General features: G+C 45.2%; 1 protein-coding gene across 6 annotated transcripts in view; it reads right to left on the reverse strand.

Moving 5' to 3' along the window:
- The window catches only part of ZC3H7B (zinc finger CCCH-type containing 7B), a 47,260-nt gene extending 20,498 nt beyond the window's left edge, over positions 1-26,762 (reverse strand). The window contains exons 1-15 of one of the 6 annotated variants that reach the window (XM_036400424.2): positions 26,267-26,762; positions 20,321-20,381; positions 18,362-18,395; positions 17,783-17,980; positions 16,776-16,934; positions 14,083-14,163; positions 12,549-12,605; positions 11,122-11,164; positions 6,826-7,085; positions 5,004-5,352; positions 3,964-4,070; positions 2,951-3,113; positions 2,704-2,865; positions 1,667-1,872; positions 106-206 (exon numbers count right to left, since the gene is read on the reverse strand). In XM_036400424.2, coding sequence (XP_036256317.1) covers positions 106-206; positions 1,667-1,872; positions 2,704-2,865; positions 2,951-3,113; positions 3,964-4,070; positions 5,004-5,352; positions 6,826-7,085; positions 11,122-11,164; positions 12,549-12,605; positions 14,083-14,163; positions 16,776-16,934; positions 17,783-17,980; positions 18,362-18,395; positions 20,321-20,373 — 1,973 coding nt within the window. In that variant the 5' untranslated portion in view covers positions 20,374-20,381; positions 26,267-26,762. Of the gene's footprint in view, positions 1-105; positions 207-1,666; positions 1,873-2,703; positions 2,866-2,950; positions 3,114-3,963; positions 4,074-5,003; positions 5,353-6,825; positions 7,086-11,121; positions 11,165-12,548; positions 12,609-14,082; positions 14,164-16,775; positions 16,935-17,782; positions 17,981-18,361; positions 18,396-20,320; positions 20,382-26,266 lie in introns of all 6 variants that reach the window. The other 5 variants (XM_036400420.2, XM_036400421.2, XM_036400419.2 and 2 more) reach the window with 5 other exon arrangements.
- Positions 26,763-27,186: the final 424 nt, after the last annotated feature.

Raw genomic sequence — 27,186 nt, forward strand, 5'->3', positions numbered from 1 at the left:
TTGGAACCCATAGGGAGGAAAGAAGAAAGAAACCAGAGCCCTGGAGTTAAACTGGCTGGACTTGTGAGACATGGTTCCCATGAGGAGAAAAAATTGTTCACTCACTTGTTGTCATGGAAAATGTGTTTTGCAGAAAGGTTGGAGCAGACAGATGGTGTGTCCTTGGTCCCTTTGCTGATAATCCGGGGTTTGCTGTCAAAGCAAATCTGAGAAGAGAAGAAGTAGCACACTGGGAAAATCTTAGAGAGCAGTGAACCAGAGCAACTTCACTTAGAGGAGAAAGAAGAACCAAAGCCAGCCTATTCTAATGTTCAAAGTTAGAAAGAAGTGTGGTGAAAACTTTGTGGTAGGGCTTAAAATAAAGCAAGTCAATCTCTGGAAAAGCTTCCGGACAACATTTTTTGGCTTATTCTCCACAGTATTTTCCATTGTGGTTGGAAAAATTTTGGTCAGAGCTGCATATTCTTTCCTTGTTAGCCAACAGAACAAGAACAAGGGAGAAAAAAGAACAGCCACTTCACAGCAAAGAACACGTCCCTTTGCATGCACTGCCAACATGGGAAACTGTGCTGCAGAGCATTAAGATGGTATGAAGCAATCTCAACTGACCAACTCAGTAGCTCTGCACAGACATGAAGTGGGAATTTGTTGCATTATGGAATTCCGATTTCTAAAGTAACTGGGGCTAAATTACAATTCAAAGCAATATGTCAAGATAGGGGAAAAGACAGGTGATCCCATGAGGCTGTGAGCACCTGGTTCAGCTGCAGGGCTAAGGAGGGAAACTACTCCTTTCTCCTGCACACTCCTATGTACAATGCTCACTGTCCTTCTGGGAGCAGGGCACTGGCTGGGACACACAGAGTTACAGATGGCTTGCTCCTGCACCTTGAAGATTTCCTTCTTGAAGAATGTCCAACATTCCTGGACTCTTTTTCCTTCAGGACTGCCTCCCAAGGTACTCTGCAAACCAGGCTCCTAAGGAGGCTAAAGTCTGCCCTTTAGAAGGTGAAGTGGCAAGGTAGCAGCTCTGCTGACCCCTCTCCTTATTTCTCCAAGAACTGAAAACTCTACCATTGCATGATTGCTGTGCCCAAGACGGCTTCCAACCATTGTATCACCCACCAGTCCTTCTCTGTTCACAAACACCAGACCCAGTGGATGCCTTCCCTAGTTGTCACCCTCACCAGCTGTGTCAGGAGTTATCTTCCACACACTCCAGGAACCTCCTGGACTGTTTCTTCTCTGCTGTGCTGCACTTACAGCAGACACCTGGTAAGTTAAAGTTCCCCACAAGAAAAAGGGCCAGCAATGATGAGACTTATCCCATTTGCCTACAGAATATTTTGTCTGCTCTTCACCCTGGTTGGGTGGCCTGTAACAGATTCTCACCTTATTGGCCTTCCCCCAGTTCCTACCCATAACCACTCAAGCCTATCTTCATCATCGTTAAATTCTAGATAGTGAAAACACTCCCTTAACACACCGGGGTCCCCCACTGCCTCTCCTTCCTCACCTGTCCCTCCTGAAGAGTTTCCATTCCAAGTTATTCCAGTTGTGCAAGTCATCCCACCGTATTTTCGTGGTGGCAACTACCAACATATCAGTGGTCCAGACACATACTGAAGAGATGATGGATGCCTGCCCCCTCCCACCAGTTCTGTACCTCACAGAGGAAGGTGAAGATGCCCTGATGTTCCTTGAGGAGCTTGGCAATTGTGAGGCTGCTCTGCTTGATCCCACCTAGTGGGTCAAAGAGGAGGTCACGGTTGAGGGTCCCCTTCCTCTCCTCCGTCCACACGTCGATCTCTTCCTGGTGGTACGCGAAGGTGCAGTTATCCCCGTACTTACAGTCCTGCTTGTTAAGCATATCTACAAAGCAACAAACAGCACACACCACCACACAGGCAGGGCGGCCCAGTCAGAAACTAAACTCTCTCTTGTCTTCTCCCACTGCCCACAGTTCCACATGGAACTGAAAGTAAGAAAACAGAGAGCTAAATGAAAAAGGAAAAGACATCTCCTCCCAAGTTCACCTATATCAAGACATTCAGGAGTTAATGCAAACTACTGAATGGTGACAATCTCCAGTAATGCTGCTATGGGGGAAACTGTCTCAAAACAAGAGCCCAGCTTTCATTCAGTGCCTGGCCTGAATAATGACTTATCTAACTCCTTTTAAAGCAAATACAGATTAAGTTCTCCCACAGGCCCAGCAGTAAGGAGCCATTTTAGCTTGGCTTTTGCAATCTCCCCACCTTGTTAGGTACTTTGTAATGACACTGCCTTGGGATACCAGTCTGGTCACACTGCCTGCATGTACTGTGGGATGGGCTGGAGCAAAGGAGCAGGCAGAGAATGCTTTTCCCTAGACAGAACCAGAACCCTGCCATGGGCGGCTGGGTGAGTGGGACTAATGTGAGCCCATGTCCAGGAGGCAGGTTCTCAGGAAAGCCCATGTCAGCAGAGCAGCTCTGAGCACTCAACTCACTGAGCCTTTGGAACTCTTCTGCTCCACCACTTTAGAAGCTGCCTGCTCTCCATGACATGGCAGCTCATTGCCCTTCACTGTACTGAGCCATCCAGTCCATAGGCTACTGATGGAACAGGACACCCTAGAGCCAGCAGGCAACATCAAACAGAATTTCCCTCCCAGTCTCCCCTGGCACAGCCCTTTCCCAGCGACCAACTGCCACAGATCACCTTTGCACAGATAATAGGATCCTACAAAGCTGGTTTTGGTTGGGCGAGGACGGATCCTCTTCCAGGTCTTGTCTTCAGAGCTCTTCAGCCTGCCCAGCAGGATGTCCCGCTTGCACTTGTGCTCCAAGCCTTCCCGATAGGTGTAATCACCAGCCTTGGGCCCTGCCAGAGAGAGTAACCCCATCAGCCTGGGGAAAGCCAATTCCTAGTCTGTGCCAGTGCTCTGGTGGCAGAGCAAATGCATCACCTGTTTTGGGGTAGCAGATATGACAGGCTTGTTTGAAAACATGAGTAGATGCCAGGGGGTTCTTCACCAGCAGAGCCGTGTTGGGCATTACTGGTTCTGGCTGGGACAGCAGGTGCTCGGTGGCCTTGGGCACAGCTGGGTGACTCCCTCCACCAAGGCTGACCTGAGTGAAAACACACACAGCTCTCTGTTCAGCTCTGCAACCACACAGGCAAGAGACCTCTCCAACCCCTGCCCCACTCCAGTCTCTTAAAACCTTTCTCATTTCCTCTCTCATCAAAATGTTCACATCTGAAATGACATTTCCAGAACAGATGACTGCAACTTTTTCAAAGAGAATGAACACTGTGGTGTGTTCACTTCAAAGACAGGCCTCTTTCCTACTGGTAAGAGACCTCAGTTTTCTATCAGGAGCCACAGAACAAAATGCCCTCCTCACTCCTTCCCATTCCTTCCATCACAATCTACTCTGCAATGAAAGACTTTTAAATCAACCTTATCCCAAGCTACGAAAAAAACCCAAACTTCTTATCAGTCAATCTTCAGGGATATTCACATTGATGTTAACAGGGCCAGCAGGTGACAGGAACTCAAGAATAACTTTTGTTCCAAACTTACTAATCCTCCCCTTTTTCTCAAAGACTGGAGATATAGGACAGAGGCAGAACATCTGGAGAAGTCTCCTGACAGGGGCAGAGAGCAACAAAGAACTTCAGTAGCCTGAAGTCGAAGTTGGTTTACTCTGCCCCATCCTTGAGCATTATGTGTCTGCCAGATCCAGTGGGACCCCGGCTTCCCTGATCCCCTGCTGACCCTACAGCCTTGGTCACACCATGTTTACCTGGGCAATATGGAGTTATGGATAAAAACAAAGATGGAACAAATGTCTTCCTGCTGACTCAGTGGGAATCTTTACCTGCCTTGCCACAGCATGGGAGGCAACACTCACCAGGGCAGGGTAAGAGGAGGGGCCCAAATTACCTACATCACCCATTACCTACTACCACTACTACCTTGGTTCCAGAGCACCCTGGGACGTCAGCACGGGGCAGTAGCTCACTCACCACTGGGGCTGGTTTTTGGCTGCCAGGTGGGTGTCGCAGTTCCTGAGAGCTAGTTTCTTCTGGGCAAAAGAAGGGGAAAAGAGCCCCACAAAACAAAAACAATCATTTCCCTCTCAGAGGCAGTTCTACTCACAAAGAAAGTTCTACTTTCTTCCCAAAGCATCTGTCTATACTCAGAAAAACTCCAGGAAATGCTTTCTTGTCCCCGAAATCCTACTGAACCCAACTCTCTGCTGCTGAAAACTGGCATTACTAAGGTGGCAACCCAAAGCTGAGGTGATTGTGAGTGTTCAAGTGCTGACTGGCCAATCTCTGCTGTTCTCAAAATACTTTTGTTGCCAATATACTGCAATACTGGGAACAAATTAACCAAGAAGAAGCCCACTTCCCTCCTGAACAGGAGGCAACTTAGTCTTTGCCCACCATCCTCCACAGCTTTTCTCTTTATGACATGAGAGTTCAGAGCCCCATTCAAGAGGACACTCATTGCCCTGAATCCAGAGATGGGAAAGACCTACCTTGGCCTCTACCATTCTGCCCAGCACAACAAGGTCCTGTATCATCTAAAACAGTCACCACCATTCTGCTCACTTTGTGCAAAATGTCAAAGAGTCATTGAGGAGGAAGGTGGAGGAATCATGCTATAGTCCAGCAAATTGTGCCAAGGGAGGTGTTCTGGACACCAAGGCAAGTTCAAATCTCATCATTCATCATTATACACCTTGATGTTCCTTTCTCCTCTTTAGATTTCACTCCATGCAGGTACTGGTTATCTGGGATAACATACCTAGCTTTTTCTCATTACTTTTGAGCTAAACATTATCAGCTATTCTGTCCAAGACAATTCACTGCTCTCTTCTACATTTATATTCCTGTTCTGCCACACTAGCAGAGAAAGCTACAAGACATATGTCCTCAGCATTGAAGGAAATAATTCTGGCATGCATTCACAGCTAAGGCAACAAAAAGCCACATCACCCTGCACCTACCAATGGCAAAGGAATCCAAGGTATCCAGCGACCCCCTGCTTGTCCCAAAGGAGTCCAGGGCATCAAGCCTTGTATCTGTGTATGGAAGCAGATCCAGGGAATCCAGCGAATCTAAAGTGGAGCCACCATTTCCTCCTGGTGGGGCCTCCAAGGCATCCAGGACAGAGGAGGAGGAGAGCTGCTTGGTGGGATCCATCACCAGGCCAAAGGAGGCAGGTGGCAGAGGGGTAGAGACAGGGATGCTGGCTGTCACAACTGGAGGCAGCAGCGGAGTTCCCCCCGGAAACACAGGAATCAACTGGGGCATCTCTGTTGGTAGGTTGGTGGGAATGGTGCCCTGGACCAGAGACTTCAGGGGAGCAGGAAGAAGGAAAAATAGCGAATTAGTATTGAGGAGCAAAGACTGAAAAGAGATGTCCTGGTTTTGGCCAGCACAGAGTTAATTTTCTTCTTAGTAGCTGGTACAGCACTGTGTTTTGGATTTAGCATGAGAATAATGTTGATAACACACTGATGTTTGGGTTATTGCTAAGTCATGCTTACTCAAAGTCAAGGACTTTCCATTTCCCATGCTCTGCCTGTGAGCAGGTGCACAAGAAGACGGGGGAGAGCATGGCCAGGAGAGCTGATCTGAACAAGCCAAGGGGATATTCCATACCACAGAACATCATGCCCAGGATATAAACTGAGGGAAGTTGGCCAGGGTCACTGACTGCTGCTTAAGGAAGGCTGGGCACTGGTCAGCAAGTAGTGAGCAATTGTACTGTGCATCACTTGTTTCTCTTGGGTTTTATTCCTCCCTCCTTCTATTATTATTGCTGTTGTTAATATTGTATTTTATTTTGTTTCAATTATTAAGCTCTTCTTATCTTAAGCTACAAGATAAGCCACAAGATTTGGGCTTTTTTCAATGATCCTCCTCACTGGGGAAGAGGCAGAAGAAAGTGAGTGAGCAGCCATCTGGTACTTAGTATCTGACTGGGTCAAACCATGACAACAGAGAGCAACAGGCTCCCAGTGAAGGGCGTGTTGTACTAGCTGGAGCAAAAGGATACCTGGCAGCTCAATCCACCTGCAGACTTCCCACAGTCCTCCCAATTTTTCTGTACTGCAAACAATCTGGACCAGGATCTCTGAGGAGGTGTTGGGATACCTGAGTTCATCAGTCTGCAAGGCAGTCCGCTGCGCTGGGCACTTAAACTAGCTCAGGTTGAGAAACAAGGCAGCTGAGTACACCCAGTGCAAAGGTCAGGGCAATGATCACGACCCGTGGCACCTCTCACCAGGGCTTTTCCAACATGAAAATCACTATACTGCCTCCAGACCCAAGGTGGGTCACATAAGCAACGCTGGCAACTAAAATCCAACATAAGTATGAATACAGATTGTTTATGCAGCTCCCAGACCTGTTCAACGAGCTTAGGCTGAGTGCAACCTGCACAAAATACAAGGAGATTAGAGCATGTCTACTGTATAAAATACATCCATCATTCCTGCTTCACCACACTCCTTTTACTACTCTCAGCCTTCCTTCAACTTCACGGACACGAGAGGCCAGGTGGAAGGAGATGTCAGGGAAGGGCTACCTTGGGTATATTTTGAGAGGCAGCTCCCTGAAGCTGCACACAGCAAAGCATGCTTGGAGGAGGACTCTACATACTCACAGTAGCAGAAATAAAGGAAAGAATGGATGAGTTTTTCCAGAGGAAGAGATAGGAGAAAAGAATTACAGAAAGAGAATGAGAGGCAGCATGCACATCTCATGCTCCAAGGACTTCCAAGGAACAAAGAAGCAGCAGACCCATGCAGCACCTGCTCTTACCAGAGGGTATGGTGACCCTTCAGCAAGGGAATCCAGGAGGGAGTCTAGTTCTTCCCCAATGATGTCCCCATCTGTGAAGTCCTCTGTGTTCTCAGGCACTGGCAAGGGTACACAGTCTGGAGACGGGAGCAAACTGGCAGCAGGAAGTGAGGTGGGCAAGCCCTTTGCATCTGAGTCAGGAGGCAAAGGGACCAGCCCCTCATTCACAGGGATGGAGGTGGCCACAGGAGCTGGGAGGCACTGCAGGTCCATAGAGCAGTCTGTGATGAGAGAGAAACAGAGCCAGTCACCAGGAGAGCCTCTTGCAGGAGACAAATAGAGCACAACATGGCAAAAACAATATTGTACAACTCCATCAAATCACAAAAACCATCACATATGCCAATTTTCTGAGAGGAGAGGCTCTACTCTGAAGAGTACTTGCCCTTTCATTTTTGTTCCCACTCTCCAATGGCTCACCAAGAGCTGAAATACATTCTAAGGGCCAGTGCCCAGTCTGACTGTCAGGATTTGGCAAGCACCTAGAGCAACCAGGAACAACAAAAAACCTGTGGCTGAGCAGTTACCAAATTCATTATGGCCAGGACTAAAGGCCAGGGGCACATAATACAATTTCTCTATAACCCACCACCTGGTGTTTTTCTTTAATGTTCCTCATTAAAGCATTTGGCAGAGAGCACTGCCTTCTCTACTCCTTGGAGCTTTGATAACCCAGCTGAAAGCTTGCTTACTTGCACACCCTCTCTAAGAACACAGGCATTCTAAATGGAAGAAGACAAAAAACACAAGGCCCTGTTGAGAGGAGAGTCAGAGATTGAGTGGTGAGATCAGGTTGTGCTAACAATGTGTCCCAAAAATCCCCATCAGACTGTCTTCACCCAAGTAAATTCCCTGCTCTTGAGTCCTTCCTGATGTCCAAAAGTGGGAGGTTGCTACTCATCTCCCCCCTCAATATCTGATCAGCAAACATGCCCTTGGGAACTCATGTGAGGCAGGGCTGAGACAGGAAAGAGGCAGTGGTTTTCCCTAATGTTTCTTCCCCTGTCCAGTACACTACTGAAGTAGTAAAATGTTCCCATCATGCAATATAAACCTCTGTTAAGTGAAGTTAAGGTTGCAAGCACATGTTCTTCACAGAAGAGCATTTTATTCTCAAAAAAATTAAAGGTTAAAAAAAAGTTCAAATGTTAGAAATTTGGAAAATGCAGCGTTACATTTGCAGTTCTCAAACCAAGCACCCAAACTACCTTAATTCTGCCCCTGTGCAGATATCCTGGAATAAAAGAAAAGAAATAAGACAAAGGTGCTACTTTCTTCATCGATATTCCATTGGCTGCACTGTAACTGCAACAGAGTAAGGCTATAAAAGCAAGGCAAAGTTTGGAAGGAGAGACAATAGCTTTTATTAGAAAGATTGATAAAATTGGGAAAGAAACTAGACAAGCTTCAGAGACACAAAACTTGATCCAGCAAGAAATGCTGCATCCTGTCTGTAGCAGGTCTGTTCACTCAACCCCCATAAGAACTTGGCCATCCCTCTGCATCAGGCACCAGGCGAGTGAGCCCTGTTACTGGCTGCAAACTGAGAGCTTCTTCTCAGAGAGCTCAGCAAATTAGCAATTCCAGCAAACCCCCAAGTCCTGAACAAAACAACAGCAGAGATGACAAACAGGCATGCCCCCTTATCTCTAACCTCACCTGGAGCACAGCACCAACCCCTGCAACCTTTCCTCCAGTATTTGTTGTGAATGGTCCACATGGATGGACTTCAGCAAAGGTCACTGTGCAAGGCACTGGAGGCTAAACCATGACAAAGACAGGGAAGCAGGGGAAGTGGAGAGGAACAGACACAGGTCCCTCTCCACATCCTCAAGCATGCCATTGAAAGCAAACACATGCTGTACCTTATGGGATCCAACACAGGATTTCAGTGTGCACCTGAATGCATTTCCCACAGGCTGTACATGTCCTTAGTTTTGCAGCTGCCCCACCAATCAGGCTCAGCTCCAACCCCATGCCCCCTTTGCAATGACTTTCGCATCTCATCTCATCTCATCTCATCTCATCTCATCTCATCTCATCTCATCTCATCTCATCTCAATCATCTCATCCTTTGGTGCAGAACCCCCAGCCACCAGGGAGCCAGCTATCCAGCTTTTCTCATGGCTGGAATCTTGGCCAGGTTCCCTGCAGTACAAAGGGATGGCTTGTGCCTTCCCATTTTTCAGATGTTTAAATCTGGAGTACTGTCAAGATCCCTACAGAGGCCAACAAGAAATTCAGAACATGCTGGAAGGGAAGGGGACACGTGCAGCGGGGAGCAAAAGGATGCACAATGACAGGGCCCCAAAGGATCCAGCAGTTCAGACCTTCTCTGAGGAATGAATGAGGCCCTGCATTTTCCACTCAGACTGGGAAGCAAAGAAAAGAGGCCCTCACACACCCTAAGAGGCCCCAAACCCAGAAATGCTGAATGCATGACCAAAAGGCAGACAATAACATGAGACCCCCACAGCTCAATGCATGTGAAGGGCAAGGAAAAGAGCAGGGACCAACAGGCTCCACTACTTGCAAGTGGAAGAGGGAAGATGTCTACTCCCCTCTCCCTGACCACCCAAACACTGTTATTCCTTCAGCCACTTCCTCCCCCTCTACTTTGTCCAATCTTTTTCCCTGTCTCTCCTTTCCCATTCCTGCTTTCCTCAGGACACCAGATCTGCTGACCTCACTCACCAGCTATGATACCCACATCTCACATACTCTCCTTACAGAATGCTCAGGCATCCTCTGCATTCCCCTAACTTTTGCTCCATCTTAAAAGAATAAAACAGCTTTCTCTGATGAGTAGCTCACAGGCACACCCACACCTGCTGATTTCTGCCCCTGCCATCACAGTCAGCCCCACTATTATTATAAGGCCAACAAGGGGCTTGTCCATACACACCCATGAACCAAGTCTCTCATACCAAGCCCCCCCAGCTGGTAGCTTCTCTGGCCATACACCTGCCTGTCCCCGAGGGGCAAGCACAGGGCTTTTAAAAGCACTGTTTCTAGCTCTGCTCTCCAAAACAGCAGTGGTTCCCTGGTGCATTAGCTGGCCAATGGCCATACTGAGCCAGATCTGAGCCATGATCTCTCTGCAGGACTGGGCTGAGTTAATCAGATAACTTCAAGCAAAACATGGAGGAAAGGGCTTCAAGAGTCTGCACTTTAAAACAAAACAAAACAACAACCACAGAAATCCTTGCTAAAAAACTCTTCTAATCTGAAACTCTCAGGGTACCCAGCACCCACAGTTGTCCTGGTAGCACACCATGCTCAAGGCAATTTGATAACATAATTCCAGTGCTTTTGCAAAGATTTCCTAGCAGTAAAGGCTCTGTCTGCCTGATCTGCAGTAAAGGTGGCATGCTGCTCTTACACCAAATCCAGATTAGATGAAGAGCTTACTGGATGTGGTCATTCATTAGTCTGTAGGAGGAGTCCAGTTAATTTTAGCACAGCAAGATAATGTGAAAAACTCTCCTTAATTCACAGAACTGGGTCTCATGATCTCATATAGCAAGCAGATACTAAACTGGCATTCAACAGAGAGCTAACATGCTTTCCAAAGCACCCAAATCATGAAATTAGTTTCTTTCTATAAAAAGAGCAATTGCTACTTGTGGTGTTAAGTCCTCACACTTACCTTCACGCACACAGAGCTACTTTACAAAGGAACAAAGACTGATGTGCTCAGAGGCAGAAGTTCAGTGCTCCAGCACACAAGGTAGCAAGCCTTTCTACAGGGGCAGAGTTAAGGTCACTTGTTTCCCAGCATGAGAAAAGCAACCCTGTTAATCTTCCTTCTCCTCCTGGGTGCCTAACCCTGAACTCGGCTCTCCCTGGGTTCCTCCCAACTCCTTTGTTTTCAATTCTTCCACCTCAGTGTCTTGAAGGACCACATGCACTCAGAGCAAAACAACCTTAACTTCACTTTATCTGGACTGTTTTGTCTTGGAGCAGAATTTCAGAAGCTTTGCCAAGAGCAGCTTCAAGAAAGCACAACTGGAGAGAGCTGTGTACCTCAGCAGACGCTTTTAACTCCCAGACACGTCTCTCACAGGGCCAGGACAAAACGCTGGTTTTGCAAGAAAAACACTCCTGCTTTGCACCACCACTTTTTCCTTCTCCCAGTTACCAAAGTTAGGAGGGTGCAGAAGAGACACAAATGCAAGTGATGAACCTCTCAAGCCTGCCAGCCTGATCATATACCATACTGAAGCCACAAAAGTCTGAGGAGAGAGATATCTTTACCTGTTTCGATGTCATCTATTGAGCCCAATCCATTGGAAGTAGCCTGCAAAGAGGATGTAGGAAAAGGTAGACAAAAAATATTGTGAGAAGGTAATCTTTAAATAGACATCCACACTTTTACATATGGGACTCTTCACTACTCCTAAATGTGTATGACCCCTTCTTTTCCTTTATGGCCTCTTTCTGTGCTGGAACAGTAAAACCAATGAACTTTAGGAGGCCATTGATCCAAGGAATCTATTCATGTTTACCTTCAACAGAGAACAAATCCTTTTGCTACAAAGGAAAACCATGTCTGCACAATATCCAACCATGTGAGCAACTCCATACATAGAACAGGGTATTTCATGTGTGGATGAAAACACTGTGTCCCAAGTCCCAGGACACATCAATTGGTCAGCCCACTGCATGGGAGATCTGATTAGCCTGATCTTACACAATGTTCCTTTTCTTAGTTCACGTATTTTGCAATCTAACAACCACAAACTTCTACAGCAAATTCAAAACAGGAAAATGTTTCTGCCAAGACCACTGCTGACTTGGAGCTCAAGGCAAGGAATAAATTGAGTCCATATTTTACAGAAACATAAATCGAGGTAAGTACATGTGCCTTCAGATTAAGCTTAAAAAGGCACAAGTAAAGCATTTGTCTTGTAATACTGCATCTATTACAGTGGGGTTTGCACTATTTTCAATTCTTATAAAAGGTAAAGATTTTGAAATTAAAAACTAGGCCCAACTATTAAAGAAAGTTGACTGGCCTTCCTAGAAAGATGTGAAGCCAAACCACTGAACAGTGAGAGGTAAAGTAGTTCTTTAGTAGTTTGTTGTACAAAATTACGATGTTTATAGTTTTATTGCTTATTTGCTTTAAGGAGCATTGTGGAATACCAAACAGCATGTAAAAACAGCAAGTGCTTGTTGGGACTTTTTTTGCCCAGTGGTAGACCATAGAAACCAGAAATTTCTTATATTTTACCTTAGTTTTTGTACACTGCCCTGCCCAGCTGGGTTTCCCAGGACAGTACAAACAATACATAAACTGTGTATGTACCTTACTCAGTACATCACAGGATTTAATTCTATATGTTTCTTCAGCAGTTGCACTTTCTGACTTTTACTTAGCATTGTTGTTAGACATTCAAAACTTGAAAACAAAAATTTATTTAAAATGCAAGAGATAGCAAACATCCACAATAACTAAGAGAAATAACCATCATTGGTGATCTAATTACCCACATAAAATTATGCCAGCAGAAATGTTTTCGAATAAATTAATTTCTTGGAAATATCCCTTAAGAGCAGAAAACACTAATTAAAACAGTTCAAACTTAAAAGACAGTTATAAATTTGCATGTAAATAAAACTTTAAAGCATTCTAGTAGCATAGTCCATAAACAGTAACAACCACAGGATGCAAACTCTACCTGGTTTGATGAATTGATTGAAGTGCCATTACTGAGTAGTGAGAATGTTTCCAATTCCTGCTGCAAGGAAGAGAGAGGTCTTAGAGCAGAATTCAGCCTGTGAATGCTCATGAACTAGGTAAAGCTGGATTACAATATGGTTTCCTCCCAAGCACTGCCCAAAAATAAAAGGTCACCCCGAAAGGTTACTCCACTGTGACACAAGAGTGCACATTTGTCAACACTGAAAAGGGACATTTAATTGTTCTGTACACCTCAGAACATCCAACCCACAACCAGGAGGCAAAAAACTTCCTTGAGAAACAGATGGGTTTGCTTTTTGTTAAGAAATTATTACTTTGGGAAGGCATTACCACACTGGAGTGAAAGCTGGAACTCAACACAAAAGATCAAAAGTGTTAACAAAATACCAATCACAGAATTTCAAATAATAAAAAGCATTCTAGGGTGTTTAATTTTTAAATTTCTAACATACAGGTGGTTTAAGCCCATCTCAGCTGAGTAACATGACAGTGGCAAAAAAGGTGGCAAGGCCAATACAATGAACAGCTACAAAAAGTATTTCCACATAAACTTTCCTTTCTTTGCAATAGAAACATTTTGGAGTGTGGAAAGCTGCTATGAGATCAAGGAGTTTTCTAAGCGTAGGCAAATCACATGTGAGGTTTGTTAGGGAGAGGATTAACATGTTACAGCCAGATTTACCCTAAAAGCTCTCTGCAAACCAGATGCCCACCAATCATTCCACCTCATGCTACAGAGGTGCCCCTCTGCAATTGGAACACGCTGTTTGTTTAACACTGCTGTGCTTGGGGCCGAGGATGCAAACACAAACATCAGCCTCCAAGCCTCCACTACTAGCTCATGTTCTCTGCTGCTGAGAGCAAAATCTGTGACCAAGGCAGCTGATGGGAGAGCAGCTTTATCGCTGGCAGTGGCCTAACGCCCTCTAGCTCCATCCCAGGGTACACATTTAAACACCTACAGCACCTCCTTGTAAAGTTACAGATCCAGCCACTGGGGTCAATTAGCTTCTGACCAGGCGTGTACCCATTGCTCTGCCAAAGCCAAGCCTTTCCCCCACCACAAAGAAGTGTACACCTAGAAAAGGGGCAGGAGCCCTTCATGATCCACTGCACTACAAAACTAGCCATGCCTCCAAAGCAGCAGAGGATCCCATCCTTCTCATCTCATAACAGGGAGACGATTGTGATGCAAAACCTGCTTTGGGATCAGGTCACACATTCCTCTCCTGCAAAAAACACAGCAGGCATCTGCTGTGTTGGAAGCTTCTCCTGCAGCACCAGCTGGGGACTCAGAAAACATCCTGGCAGTAGACACAGAGCAGCACTGGGGTTAGAAATGGATCAAGGCAAAGTGAGTCAGAGGGTCAGGACAAGGAGGGTTGCCAGCAGCCTGCTAGGGTTTGCAGGGTTGTGTACACGTGTCTGTAACTGCAGAGCAGCACCTACCACTTCTGCAAAAGTAAATTTGTACAAGCAAAGGATAACCTTTAAGACAAAAGAAGTCATACCTGAGGTCTTTTGTATGCTTTTCGAACCCTCAGTCCCAGCTTCTGGGCAAGCTCCTGCCCCAGTTGTGTGACACTTTCATCCTGGGGACAAAACAATTGATGGGACACTTTCAGTTTTGCCTTTGTGTCACACAGAACAAAAAATAAAGAGAATGCAGTCATGCACATTGGGCTGCACCAAGCCTCAACTTCAGACAGCAGCAGATAGATAATTTCCAGAACAGCCTCAGAGAGTCCAGACAGACTTCAGCATTCTTGTTATTTAGTCCTGCCAAGATGCTGCAGTTGCACCAGGAGTTTTGCCGTACACTCATTCAATGCTGCAGAAAATCAGAATCAAGTACCTGCTTCCAACGAAGCACCCACTCTGTGAAAACAGGGTTCAGGAGACCTGAGGGCAAATTGGCTGAAGGAGCTGCCAAGGCTGGCAGCTGATACAGCTTCCACAAGGTCTCCATGCCTGGGAAGGAGCCTGCATGTCTTCCCTCTCCGCCAGCTGCAGAGTTAATCATCAGTTTTGATATGCAGACAGTACCCACCAGCCTGTTTTGCTTGTTTGTTTTTAAAGCTGAAACCAAGTCTCAGTTTTCAACCTACTAGCTAGAAGGCATTTTAACTGTCTCCAGCTCCAGCTAAAGTGCCTCAGCTTAGTCAAGCAGATCTTGAGCTTTCCCTGTTGTGTAGCATTTTACCATCCTCCCTGCCCAGTGTCCATGCCCACTCACACACCACCATGGGCTTCCTGCCCAGACGAACAACCTGCCACAGTCTTCTACACTTATATATCACCAGCAACTGTTTCCTTCTGTTTTCCTCTCTCTCCCTGTTTGCAAAAATATCAGAGTACTTTAACAGTTTTTTCAAAAAAGAAAAAAGGTATCTATCTGCCCAACCTGTTGTGATAGCTCACCTTAATCTCCCAGAATTTCCCCCCTCATGTCCAACCTTGAAGCTTGCCCTCTTTTCTCTACTTGCCATGCTGGTCTTTCCAATCTCCTTCTCCTTGCAGGTTGAGTCCTTTCGCTTTCAAGAGCTGAGAAGCCTCTGGTTCTTCCAGCCCACCATATCAGTAACTTTTCCCTTCAATCTGGAGTGTCATTTTTTGATTGTGTTCCCCCACACCCTCAACATTAGTCTTGGCACCATCTTCACTGAACTCAGTGAAAACAAAATCTAGCTTGTCTCTTTCTTCTTCTAAAACACCTCATGCCATACCAAACACAGGTGTACCACAGAGAAGTACTAACTTCACCAAACTGAGAACTTCTGCAAACTAGCAGCACTGAGTGTCTGCACCCCGAAATAAGTTAACTCTGACAGACAGTGAGCCAAATGAGTGGCACATCCTTTAACATCAGAAGTTCTAAGACAGGCTCTGTTTTGAACACAACAAAGTTCTCAGCAATTACAGCAATGGGAAGATGGAAGTACCCATGTGCTCCAGAGGGTAATGGAAACAGGAGTGAAATGATGGATAGTATGACTTGCCTTTGATGCAGAGAAGGCTTATGATTTCTGTTAAGCAGGTAACAAGACAATGTTAATTTATGTTTGTTAATTTACAAGGCTGAATTGTTTAGAATAGGAAACACAGATCACTCAACATGGAAAATTTTAGGCTGAACTTTCCTGGCACAGAGAAGTTTGAGAAAGTAATGATAATAATGGCAGCTATGTAAACGTAACTATATAGTTAAAATATAAATTAAATTAAGTGGCTAAACTGCAATGTAAAATATAGCTTTACAAGAACACCTACAATAGATGCTTTTGTTAATCAAGGGTTTGTTTATAAAACAGTTCCTTGGGACTCCCTAAAAATGGTATCTTTAATATGGTTTGGTCACCCTGTTCTGCCAAGTAAAGAAGCTAGAATTTACAAGCACAAAGGAATAACTAACTGCTAACAAGGCTTTCAAAGATTGCTTCTATACCACTAATAATAAAGGAAAGTTAACTTCTCCTGCTGAGGTGGAAGCATTTTTCTTCTAACAACATTACTGTGATGGATCAGAACCAACATCAGGAAAGTGCTCACTTGAATCCATGTAATCACAGTTTGCTTTCCAGATCAATATCTGGCCTAAGAGGATGCTTAAAAGCACTATCAGGAAAATATTTAGCCCCTAGTATATGCAGACAGTCCTCTCCGCATGCAAAAATTTACACACTACTGTACACAAAAATAAGTGTGCCATGTGATGTCAAGGACACCTTTGCATGTTCCTCAAGAAATAAAAAGCTTGATCACTTTGCCTTAGCAATCAGTAAGTGAAATGTGAGACATTTATATCCAACACAGGAAAACCATACAAGTTTTCCTTTCAGAGCTCCAGTTCCCATTTATCCTTGACACTTTTATTAGAGATAAAAAAGCAGCCAATTAAAACATTCTCATGGCTTTAGTTCACCTTTTGTTAGAGTAGGGGTTTGTTCTTCACAAACAGACCATGAACCTGCTGTCACTAGCTGGTGTCCCTGGCTGGCACTATCTGTAAGAGGTGACTTGGCCTGAAGAAACATGTGAGGACAAACAACTTTGAGTCAGAGAGACAGAATTTCTGGGTATAAGCATGTTCTTGGGAACAGACAAAATTTCTCTTCCACTATCCTCTGGCCTCACACTAAGCATGTTGAGGAGAGGAAGATTGTGAGCCACAAAACCCAAGATGAGTTGTATGTCAAAAACTTACATGTGGGAGGGACAGCAAGCATCGGCTGTTGCACTCATACGCTTCTTTGTGTCTTCCAAGTTCATTTAAGGAACGGGCTTTCCGGAATAGCGCTCGGATGTTCTCATTGTCGAGACTCAAAGCCTTCTCGCTGTCTTCCAGTGCCTTCTCATACAACCCCTGCATGGAACAGACCACCTGCAGTCAGCTGAGGCACAGCAGCCTAACTGTCCTTCTCTGTGAATGCAAATGTTCTATCTCTCAGCAGAAAACAGGAATACAAGCAGCAGGTGGAAGTACATATGCTACCTCATGCACAGACCAGCGTGCAAACACACCTACATTAACAGAACATTTTGCTAAATCTTGCAAAACTCAAAACACTTCAAAGTCAAGGAATGACAGAACTAAGGTTGCTTGAGCAACCTTATCTTGTCTTCCTCTCTACCCTGAGCATGTTACACTTGAAGTCTTTAATTATGTGACTGCTTGCTAACTTTCAAGGGACTCAGTGTCCTTACAAACAGGACAGGCCGGCTCTGGGGTTGTGCCATGAAGGAAAGCTATTACATGCCTGAGTAAAATGGAAGCATGCAGCCTTTCAAAGCCTGGGTATTTCAGAATCCCTTTCCATGTGTATACTGCACAAGTTCCTTCAAGACCCAAAGCCTTCCTACCATCTTCCAGCGTCTCAATGGAGGAGGCAAGAGCCTCCAGAACAATAAACAGTATTCCAGAAAAATACTTGTTCAACACTGGAAGACACTGGACAGTTCTAACTCCTCACCACTGAAGAGCAGAACTGCATTGTTCTTAGAACCTTAGGCCTGGCTCCCTCTCCTCACGTCCTTCCTCTGGTCTTGCAAGACATGGTGCAATTGTGAGGAGAATGCAGACTTTTCAGTGTGTTGTCTCCTCCAGTGTTTGAACAGGGACTGGCAAAACCAGCTGAAATATCTCATGACATCTTTTCCAACTGCACAGCACTGCAACCCTGGCTCCTGGGGATGACTTGAGAAAGTACTCACCATGGCAAAGTAGCAGGCAGCTCGGTTGACATGGAGCTTGCAGAGGAGCTCCTTTGGGATGGTCACCTCATCAGAGGCTGCATAATCTGCTACATTCAGCCCTTCTACGTACTGGACCAGGGAAAGCTTGAAATCCTTCTCTCGGAACAAATCATTGCCCTCTGCAAACAAGTTTCTCACCAGCTTCTGCAAAAAGGCCTGGGCAGCAGGGAGAGAACAAATAGACTCAAATGGATATTCAGAGACAGGAGAGGCTTCCCAATTTCCCATTCCTTTCTGTATCTTTTAGCAAACTGCTTGCCCATTAAGATACTCCTTCATCCCTACCCTCCTGTAAAACATCAGGTTTTTTGGTAGAAGAGAATAATCCAGTCAAATTCCCATTCTTCTTGAGTACTTAAGTGTCTTCTCCTTTGCCTGAAAGTTGTCAGCATCAGAACCTTAAAACTTTAAGTCACAGGTAAATTGTGACAGACCATCCCACATTCTTCACTTTTGGCATGTAAACTAACGGCTGTGCAACAGAACAATAATGCTAACCAGAGGGTTCCCAGCTTCAACAAACAAAATCTCCATTACCTCATAATCTTCTTGGCTTAGGGGTAATGTGGACCTGAAGAAAAAGAAGAGAAAATACTCATGAAAAAGGCATCTATGTAAACAAGGGCTTTTGTCTGATGAAGAGATCCTTTTTCTAGTCCTGTGCTGGTAATCTCAGTAAGTTACTGAATGTTTTATCACTGCAAAGGCAGCTGAGGCAAAGAGAACACAGTTACGGAGCATTATGCTCAGTGACACTCACAGTGGTGTCAAGCGATGGTCACATCTAAGAGGGACTTGAGACTAGAGGAGTCTTATTCTCATTTATTTTCTGTGCATACATGATCCTCTGTAATGTGCCTTCTGACAGTCACCTAAAAAACCCATCTTTAATAAAGTCCCATGAGAGACTGCCATGAAGAATACAAGTGTATTTTATGTGCATCCGGCTCTAATGAGAGGCACCAGAGTGGCACTCCAAGACCTCTTCAAACTCTTTGTGAGACCAGAGACACACACAGAGATAAATGCAATCACTTTTCTCTGCCTTAACTTAGCCACATGCCTTTAGGCCAACCCCACAAAAGGAAGGGAGAAAACAGTGCAGGTTCAGGAGTTCAGTTCATTTAACTCCAACTTTCTTGGCCAAGGCTGAACCACAAAAACTGGCAGTGCTTGTGAGGATAACACCTACCCTACAACAGCACTGAGACTTAAGAGAACAGTTCTGTTCTTCAAATTGGACCACCAAATTCATCCAGGCTTGGTCCACATATATTTATTGCTTCTCTTCAAGGACAAATCAATAGGCGCTAGAGGAATCCTCAGCACCTTTCATAGCTTTTCTCACATACAGTGCATACATGATCTTACTGGTTACAGAATAAACATTTTTTAGATTTCACCTAATCACTCCTTAAAACTAACTACAGGAAATGTCATGGCTTTGTAAGAAATATTCATGCTGCTTACATATTTGGACTCCCTCTTTCACATCAAAACAAACCAACATATGGCACTGCTCCTGGTTCAGAGTGCAAGATATACCACAGATGCATGAACTACACCTCATATTTCTAAATTATTTTCTTCTCCAGAATCTTGTGCATTTTTATAAATGCTACCAATATAAATCTCACAATTACCTCTCCAAAACTGGGCTATCAGCCTTATTTAGTCTCAGACTGGGATGAAAATATCATGGTCATATTACAGGATACAAATATGTAACATGGAAAATCTAGGGGGTTTCCTATTGTAGTGGCACAGATTTCAGGCATAATAATTGCAGGACACAAAGCAGACCTTAAAAAACCCGAAACAAATCTGATTACAATCTTACTACTTCCTTACTCATCATGGAACCTGGACCTGAGTTTGAGGCCTCTGCTAAGTCAAACATTGAAGGGAGAAATACTACTGTATCTTATAAGGAAGTACTAGGATTTGTAACTACTACATAAGCAAACACTTCAAGCTCTGCAAGGCCACATGACATTCATAGAAGAGTGATCTGAGACATCTACACTGCAGGTTGGCAACTGTAAAAGAACCCAGGTTATCTATTTTTCCCATAGGCACCATATGGGGTGCCTAACAAGTTATGTACCTTGTTTCCCCACCTAAAGAGCTGAAACACTATCTCCCTTCCTAACAAAGGTGGGACAACCTTGTTAAGAGAGCACTTTGAGATCTTCATGCTGAAGATGATGTAGAAGATCCAAGTACTATTAGCATTATGCTGACTGTAAAGATAATCCTGGAACTGCAGTGGAGGGCAAAACCAAAGGAAATTAAAATGACAGAATTTAAGTTTAGGCACCTCTAACAGGACAAGAAACACTCTGAAAAAAAATCACAGTCAAAATCCTCAGGACAGTATCTCTTTCCCATGCAGCAAACCCAAAGCAGTGAATAGGAAAAACTCAGTTCCTGCAATCCTCAACAGAAAGATGACTGCCTCCAAATCCACAGGGAACACTGAGGTTGTCCACTTACTGAATGAACTGAAGTCCTTTCTCTATTTCTTGTTTTCTCTTCTGCCTCTCCATTATGGTTGCTGTGGAGGAAGAAGAAAAAGAAACAACACGAAGTGAGTCATTTTAGGTCTTGCTGGCAATTAAACAGCAAAGTATTTTGTTTGTGCCTGAATTTACTACTAACAAAATGTTCCAGACCTGATGCCCTGAACAGCAAAGCCCATGATTTATCCATACTGCAGATACAGCACAGCAAGCAGCTTGCTACCAAGTATCTGCTTTTTCTCACATGCCACTGACAGGATACAGGGGCAAAGAGGAATTACTTCAATTTGAGCTCCCAGCTTAGGCCGCCAGTAAATAAAGCAATAGGAACTGTTATCATGACTGCCTTCTAGGAAAGGGAAGAAACCAAATACCATCTTTGCCTGCACTGGCAGTCATCTCAGGAGTGTGTGCCTAGACCCTCCCATGATACAATTCTGACCACTATTTATCTGGAACAGATTTAAATTGGTTTACTGCACAGCATATGAAATATACCTTATCTACATAAGGTTTATGGAGGTACAGCACAAAGGGAGATGCAAAGGAGGAGATGAAATTGCTTGCTGTGGTCCACATAAAAGGACAGCACTGAATCTGTGCAATGGGGATTTCATGCTGAAAATCAGCAGGCAAGAGCAGCACAGACTGGGGAACACTTCTTTGGAGAGGGAACAGAGCCCTGTCCTGCAGTGCTTTAAACTGGGGTGGGCAGCACCCTTCTGAAGGCTCAAGAGTTATCTGCACTTCATCCTCTGCAGTTTGGAAGCAAATCTTGAAATGGCTCCCCAGTGACCTTTCTCCAAGGTACACAGGTCTGTCACATAAGAAAAGAATAATGAAGGTGAGAAAGGATGGCACTTTGTGGTAAAACCGAGCTGCTGATGACAGCATATTTCACATCAACCAGTTGTGACCACAAATAATGCTCAGCATTTGAGGAACAGGAACTTGGGGACAAAGGCAGCAAGCACAGAAACACTGAAATGAGATGGAGATGAAGACGCTGTACCTTCCCAACCCAGAACTGCCTCTAAGAAGATATTAAAGCAATTTCTCCACCTCTACACTACAACAGCTTGGACAGGATTATCATCTAGCTCCCTTTTACATTAAGACCATCTCTAAGATATCTTGCAGTATCAATGACACAGGTTGAAGGGGCCTTTAAGGTACATAAGAATCAATCCTGCCAACTCAGCAAGCCCTTAATTGATTGTGCTCTTTGCCATGCAAAATGTAGAACTGAACCTGCCCTTTACCACCAAGAAGAGTGGAGGGAAGCAGGAAAGACTGGAGTGAGAGAAAGTGGCAGCAGAAGGAAGCAAGAACTTGAAAGTGATACTTTGCAGTTTCTAAGTCATCAGACAGTAAATTTGGGAGCAACCTGGTTCAAGCAACAGGTAGGAGACCTTAAGCAGCTGAACTTGGAACAGGATGGGCAGTGCAGCAAGAAAGGGAAAGCCAATAGACAAGGTGAGGGATGATCAGCATCTCTACAAAGGCTTTTAAACAGAAGTGATGGAGAAGAGCTGATATACTTCAGTACAACATCAACAGAAGGCCTGCATTGATTCATAAATAGCCTGGATAATGAGCAATCAGGAAGAAAGAAGGAAATTTAACAAGGAGATTGTGAGGTTAATATGATCACTAACGATACAGGCAGACAGGCTTGAGAGGTAGACAAGGAGAGAGATAATTAATTTTTTTTTTCTCCCTGTGTGAAATTCTGCAAAGACAGAGGAAGAAAGAGAGAACAGAGAAGCGGAAGAGGAGCAGTAGGAACCATTTCCACAAAGGCAGCAGTGAAAGACATGAAAGGACAGAGCCACCCCAGATCACTGTAAGAAACTGTGAGGGCCATCTGAGACAAGAGTGAGGAAAGGGCCTCCACAAGAAATGACAAGAGAGAAACTCTGGGGGAGAAGAGAAGGCAAAAGAGTCAAATGGACCCTCCCAAAGGCTCATGGGGAGAGCACAGGGAAGAAGGAAGAATTTCTAGCTAAATACACTAAAAGTCTTGAAGCATTCCAAACAGCCTCACCTTGGACCCCCCACCTATGCCTCTCTGTCCATGGTGTAGGAGCTCCATTTCAGCAGAGGTCCAGGTCCTGCCTTATCTGAGCTATGCTGTAGGTGAATTAGTCCTCAGTTCTACCTCTGGGACAAACCTTAGACCTCCACTGCAGGCAGCTTATCTCCAGTCCAGTCTCTGGCACCATCTCCTACCGCTGGATTCACTGAGTGGACCAGGACCAGATTCACCACCTCATCCTCTCTGGGACTGTTGATGGACCACTCCTACTGGCATCTAGTTCTGCCTACACTGTTCACGTGTGGTGGGACTGTACCCCGTGAGTGAGGGCATTGCTGGTGACTGTCATCACCTTCTGCTGCTACTCACTTGTCCTGCCTGGAGGTGTAGCCCTGCTCTTGCTGCTCCCTGAGTCATGCTGGGGGGAACAAAAGTCAGGAAAGCGAAGCAGAAGCCCACAGATCTGATGAAAGGGAGATTATTGGCGACTGTGGGGAGGGCAGCTGAACACTGGCTGGTCAACACAAGGCAATGGCTGCATTCCAAAGATGCCATGGCACACCTTTACAATTGTGTATATCCGCAAAACACATGGCCACCTTAAAAAGCTTTCAATACACATGGTCTACTTCTGTTTCTGAGCTCAGCCTTTAAAACATTGTGCAAGGAGAGAAGAGATCAGTACCTGTTCTCACAGCTACCCCGAGAAGCTGCTAAAACATCCTACACAGCAGGATGTGAGTCTGTGTTACAGTGAGAACTGATTACTGTTGCTTGCCCAGAGAGAAGGGCATTCAAAAGTTACTGACCCAAACCTGGAGTGCAGCCAAAGGACTACTGGGAATGGCTACAGAATGTCTGCTTTCTAGAGTTACCCAACTCTTCTTGCATCCTGAAGCTCCCCTTCTGTTTTTTCCTCTCCTCATCACTATTGCCACTGCATCCAGCATAAATATCCCCACCCTTGCTTCACCCTTGGTTGACCAGCCCATTGCATCTCTGTAAGTGCCACAACACACAGCTACAGTTTGCTCCTTGCTATAAAACCCTGATAAAAGGCAACCTTCCATGCCCTGCACGCTGTTTATGCTCTGCAGTTCTACATTCATCTTCCAGAGTGAATGTTCTTCAACCCAAAACCCTCCATTGCCTTCTTTAAACATAAAACACAGGCCTGATCTCCACTCTAGACTGCTGCTCCCTGGTACTGCCTCACATTCCTCCCTCCCTGCAAGCGGGTGACCAGCCTTCTCTGCTACAGGTCTGTCACACCTCCAGGCTTATGTCATGACTTTGCACATAAGACTCATACCCTCATGGCAGCACCTTCAAAGCACTCACTGTGTACTGCTACCCAACAACTTCTTGCACATCTCTCAGGAACAATTACCTTTCTTTCCCCTTCAATGTGACTCCACATCAACAATCTCCTTCACGTGTGGCAGACTCCTCATCTGTCCTGCCTGTCCCAACCACTGCAGGAGGCTGCCAGTCAGACTCTTCTTTTTGCTCCTCACACCTCCTCCTCCACTACCTCACCAGCAAACTCAGTCACTTCTGTCTCCCCCATCGTTCCAGCCTCAAATCACCAGCAAAATTCAAATACCAAGTATTTATACCTCCATTACAAAGCTCTCATCCTTTCAGTCCAGAGACATTTATCCTCCCTGGTCTAGCATGTAGAGAGAACTTTATTCACAGTTTGTCAATAAATTACAAACCATTTGCCAAAGAGGACTATAATGCTACAGACAGGCAAAATGGTTTTCTTGCCTTCAGAAGGAAGCATGAGCCAGTGAACTGGGTGACTGAATCACAAACTGGGTGGATATCCTCTAGATGGGTAGATGGTAGAAACACGAGATGAACGGAAAGACTTGAGTTTATCTTATCAAGAACACAGCTCTTATTCATAACCCTGTCAGAACTGAATTTGGGCAAAGTTTTTCATACTGTATTTCTGAGATGGCAAGGAGCTGACGCTTGACTGATTTCCAGGCATTGACTGTAACATTTCAGCTAGAAATAAGCACACTCAGATGCAAGTTGCAGGTTGCAGAGCTGACACTGGAGCTCCCCAGGGAAAAGGCTCCAGGATACACTGGTCCAAAACATGGGAGTCTTTCACTGCCTGCAGTTTGGCCACCTTAGTGTTACAGCAGAATAGCTAAGTGGGCACACATTAAGTAAAGGACAAACTGCAGAGCCCACTACAAACTTGGGCTCTTGCTCACTCCTGCAGCTGCTTTCTGCCATGTCCCACTCCCTGGGTTTCACTGCTTCTCTCAGCCAACCGCTCTTGGATTCCCCACCACTGTGCTGTGCCCACCAGGGCAGACTCCTCTGTCCCTCCCCACACCCGCCGCCCCAAGGAACTTCCATGGCCACCATCTCACATCCCAGCACGCCACTAGTGCCACACCTGCTTTGCAGCATCACTGGGGTGCCACCAGCTGCACCCAGCAATATTCACTGCACCCAGTGAATGCAGAGCAAGGTAGAAACAACCAGCTCACCCCCCAGTGAAAATAAAAGCTGTGACTCTTAAGTTTCCCAGAGAGGGGGATGGTGGTGGGGGCTAAAGCCTCAACTGACCACATCAGCCCCTATTACCTCATTTTCCAGCCCCTTCAGCCTTGTGTTCCACACATAACCCTTCTATAGTAGCTCCACACATAACCACTCCATACATAACACCTTCATGTACCACAGGCCACCCTTCCTCCTGCCCCCACTGCAGCGCAGCCAAGGAGCAAGGAGAGAGCTGTGGGCTAATGCTGCCTATCCCTAAGCCACTTGCTCTTGGGTTTCTGCCCACCCAGCTCGCATTCCTGTGCCTCATTTGAAAAACTAAATCCGGGGGCTGGTTCCCACACGGATGGCGCGGGAGCCCTCGCTCGCTCCCTCCCCCCGCTGCCCGCACTAGGCCGCCGGTCCCCGGCCTTGCGTAGAGGCCGCAGCCGGGAGAGGCGCCACCTCGGCCGCTGGAGCGGAGAGGGGCCGGCGGCGCCTCCCGCACCCCCGCGACTCTGCCGAACGCCGGCACCCCGGCACTCCAACACTGCGGCCCTGCTGGGAGGGGTCTCCCAGGGCAGGAGACATCCATGTTTCCCCGGGAAAAGGAAAACAAACCAAAACATACTCTTCCTCCTTCCCCACCCCCATCCACTTAAATAAAAATCACGCGTCTCCAAGAGTCTGGGAGACAGCTTTAAGAGGAAAAAAAAAACCAAAATCCAACATATAACGTCCCCTGCCACCCGGAAACTGTCTAAAACATTAAAGAATTAAACCCAAAACAAACAAAACAAAACCCAAAAAAGGCATAACACGGTCTTCTTATTTGATAAACTTTAGAAGACCCCAAGGAAGGTCCATCTAAAAAGCAATTCCAAAGGGCTTCTCTGCCGTTTCATGGGGTTTGGACCAAACAAGAGGGGGAAACTGCAGCCTAAATACAGACCAGAATACACATCCCGAACGTACAAAACACAAACAGGCACAAACGCGATTAATACTAAGTTTTCCACGTAAACCCAGGGTCTTTCCCCCTAGCTATGCAATTTTAGACTACCACATTTTTTTCCAGGGGGTGGGATTAGGATCTTTGACAATATTTTTTTTTTTTTGCAAACCCCACATTTTTGGCGGAAGAGTGTTTAGCTTCAAAATCTCACCGGTATTATTTTTCACCACATTTTTTTACATTTCCAATTACACAACCTTTCATCTATGCAGCTACTATCTGAAACCTTTACTTTCTAATGAAGCAACATCCAGAATTTCTTGTTACTCAAGTCCACCCCTTTCTACATACACAAACACAGAGAGAATTGATTTAAGACAAAAATAATCCCCCCAAAATAATAATAAAGAACTCACCTCTCCTCGGGTTTTCCCCCCCACACTAGGCATAAACTTTCCTTGATAAATGGTATTGTATTACTAGAGATATTATTAATGTATTATTACTAGAAGTAATAATAATAGTAAGTGCTATTTAATTATAGAAGGCAGCATTCTGCTTCTGGATCGGCTGCCCCTGCAGCTCCCTCCATGTGCCTCCTGATCTCTTTACTTTCATTTCCAGGTCTCGCTCTCTCTCGCTCGCTCTCAGCTGCACCAGCAAGAGAAAATGCCTCCCTGCATATCCACTGGGCCCTAGAGGCTACCGCTTTCCATTACAAAAACTCACAAATCTTTCCCTTGAGGCTGCTTTTGAGATTCTTTAAGGTGAATTAGGCTTTAAAAACAAAAACAAAAACATCTAAAAAATAAAGCGCTTCAGCAGTCGACTCTCCGTTCTAATTTTAATGAAACATTTTTTCTTCCTGGTTGTCTTTGCTGATACAAAAAAATATACTCCAAGAGAAAGCAAAGCTGCCTCTGCAGAGGGAATGCATGCATGCGAACGCGGGAAGGAATTGTGAGACCCCCCCTGGGGGGATTATCACATCCGTGAAGCAGTGACCCTTGTGCCCACCCATTTCTGCTCGCTGGACGGGGGCCAGGGCCATCGCTGATGGCAGAGCAATTATCTGCTTCAGCCAGACCTTACTTACTCCACCCTGCACTGCTGAGGGGGTGCCCTGTAAATAAAATAATCTGAAAACATAAATCTTTGGGTGGAAAGGAATATGCATTAAAAAAAGAAAAAAAGAAAGAAAACAAAAACAACAACAAAACAAAACAAAAAATCAAAAACAAAAACAAAACAACAAGAAAACCAAACTAAACACAAAAATAAAACAAAAAATTTAAATCTCAATTATTATTATATGTTATATGTCTGGATATTATAC

The sequence above is a fragment of the Molothrus ater genome, chromosome 5 (assembly GCF_012460135.2).
Source record: "Molothrus ater isolate BHLD 08-10-18 breed brown headed cowbird chromosome 5, BPBGC_Mater_1.1, whole genome shotgun sequence".
Taxonomy (NCBI): Eukaryota; Metazoa; Chordata; class Aves; order Passeriformes; family Icteridae; genus Molothrus; species Molothrus ater.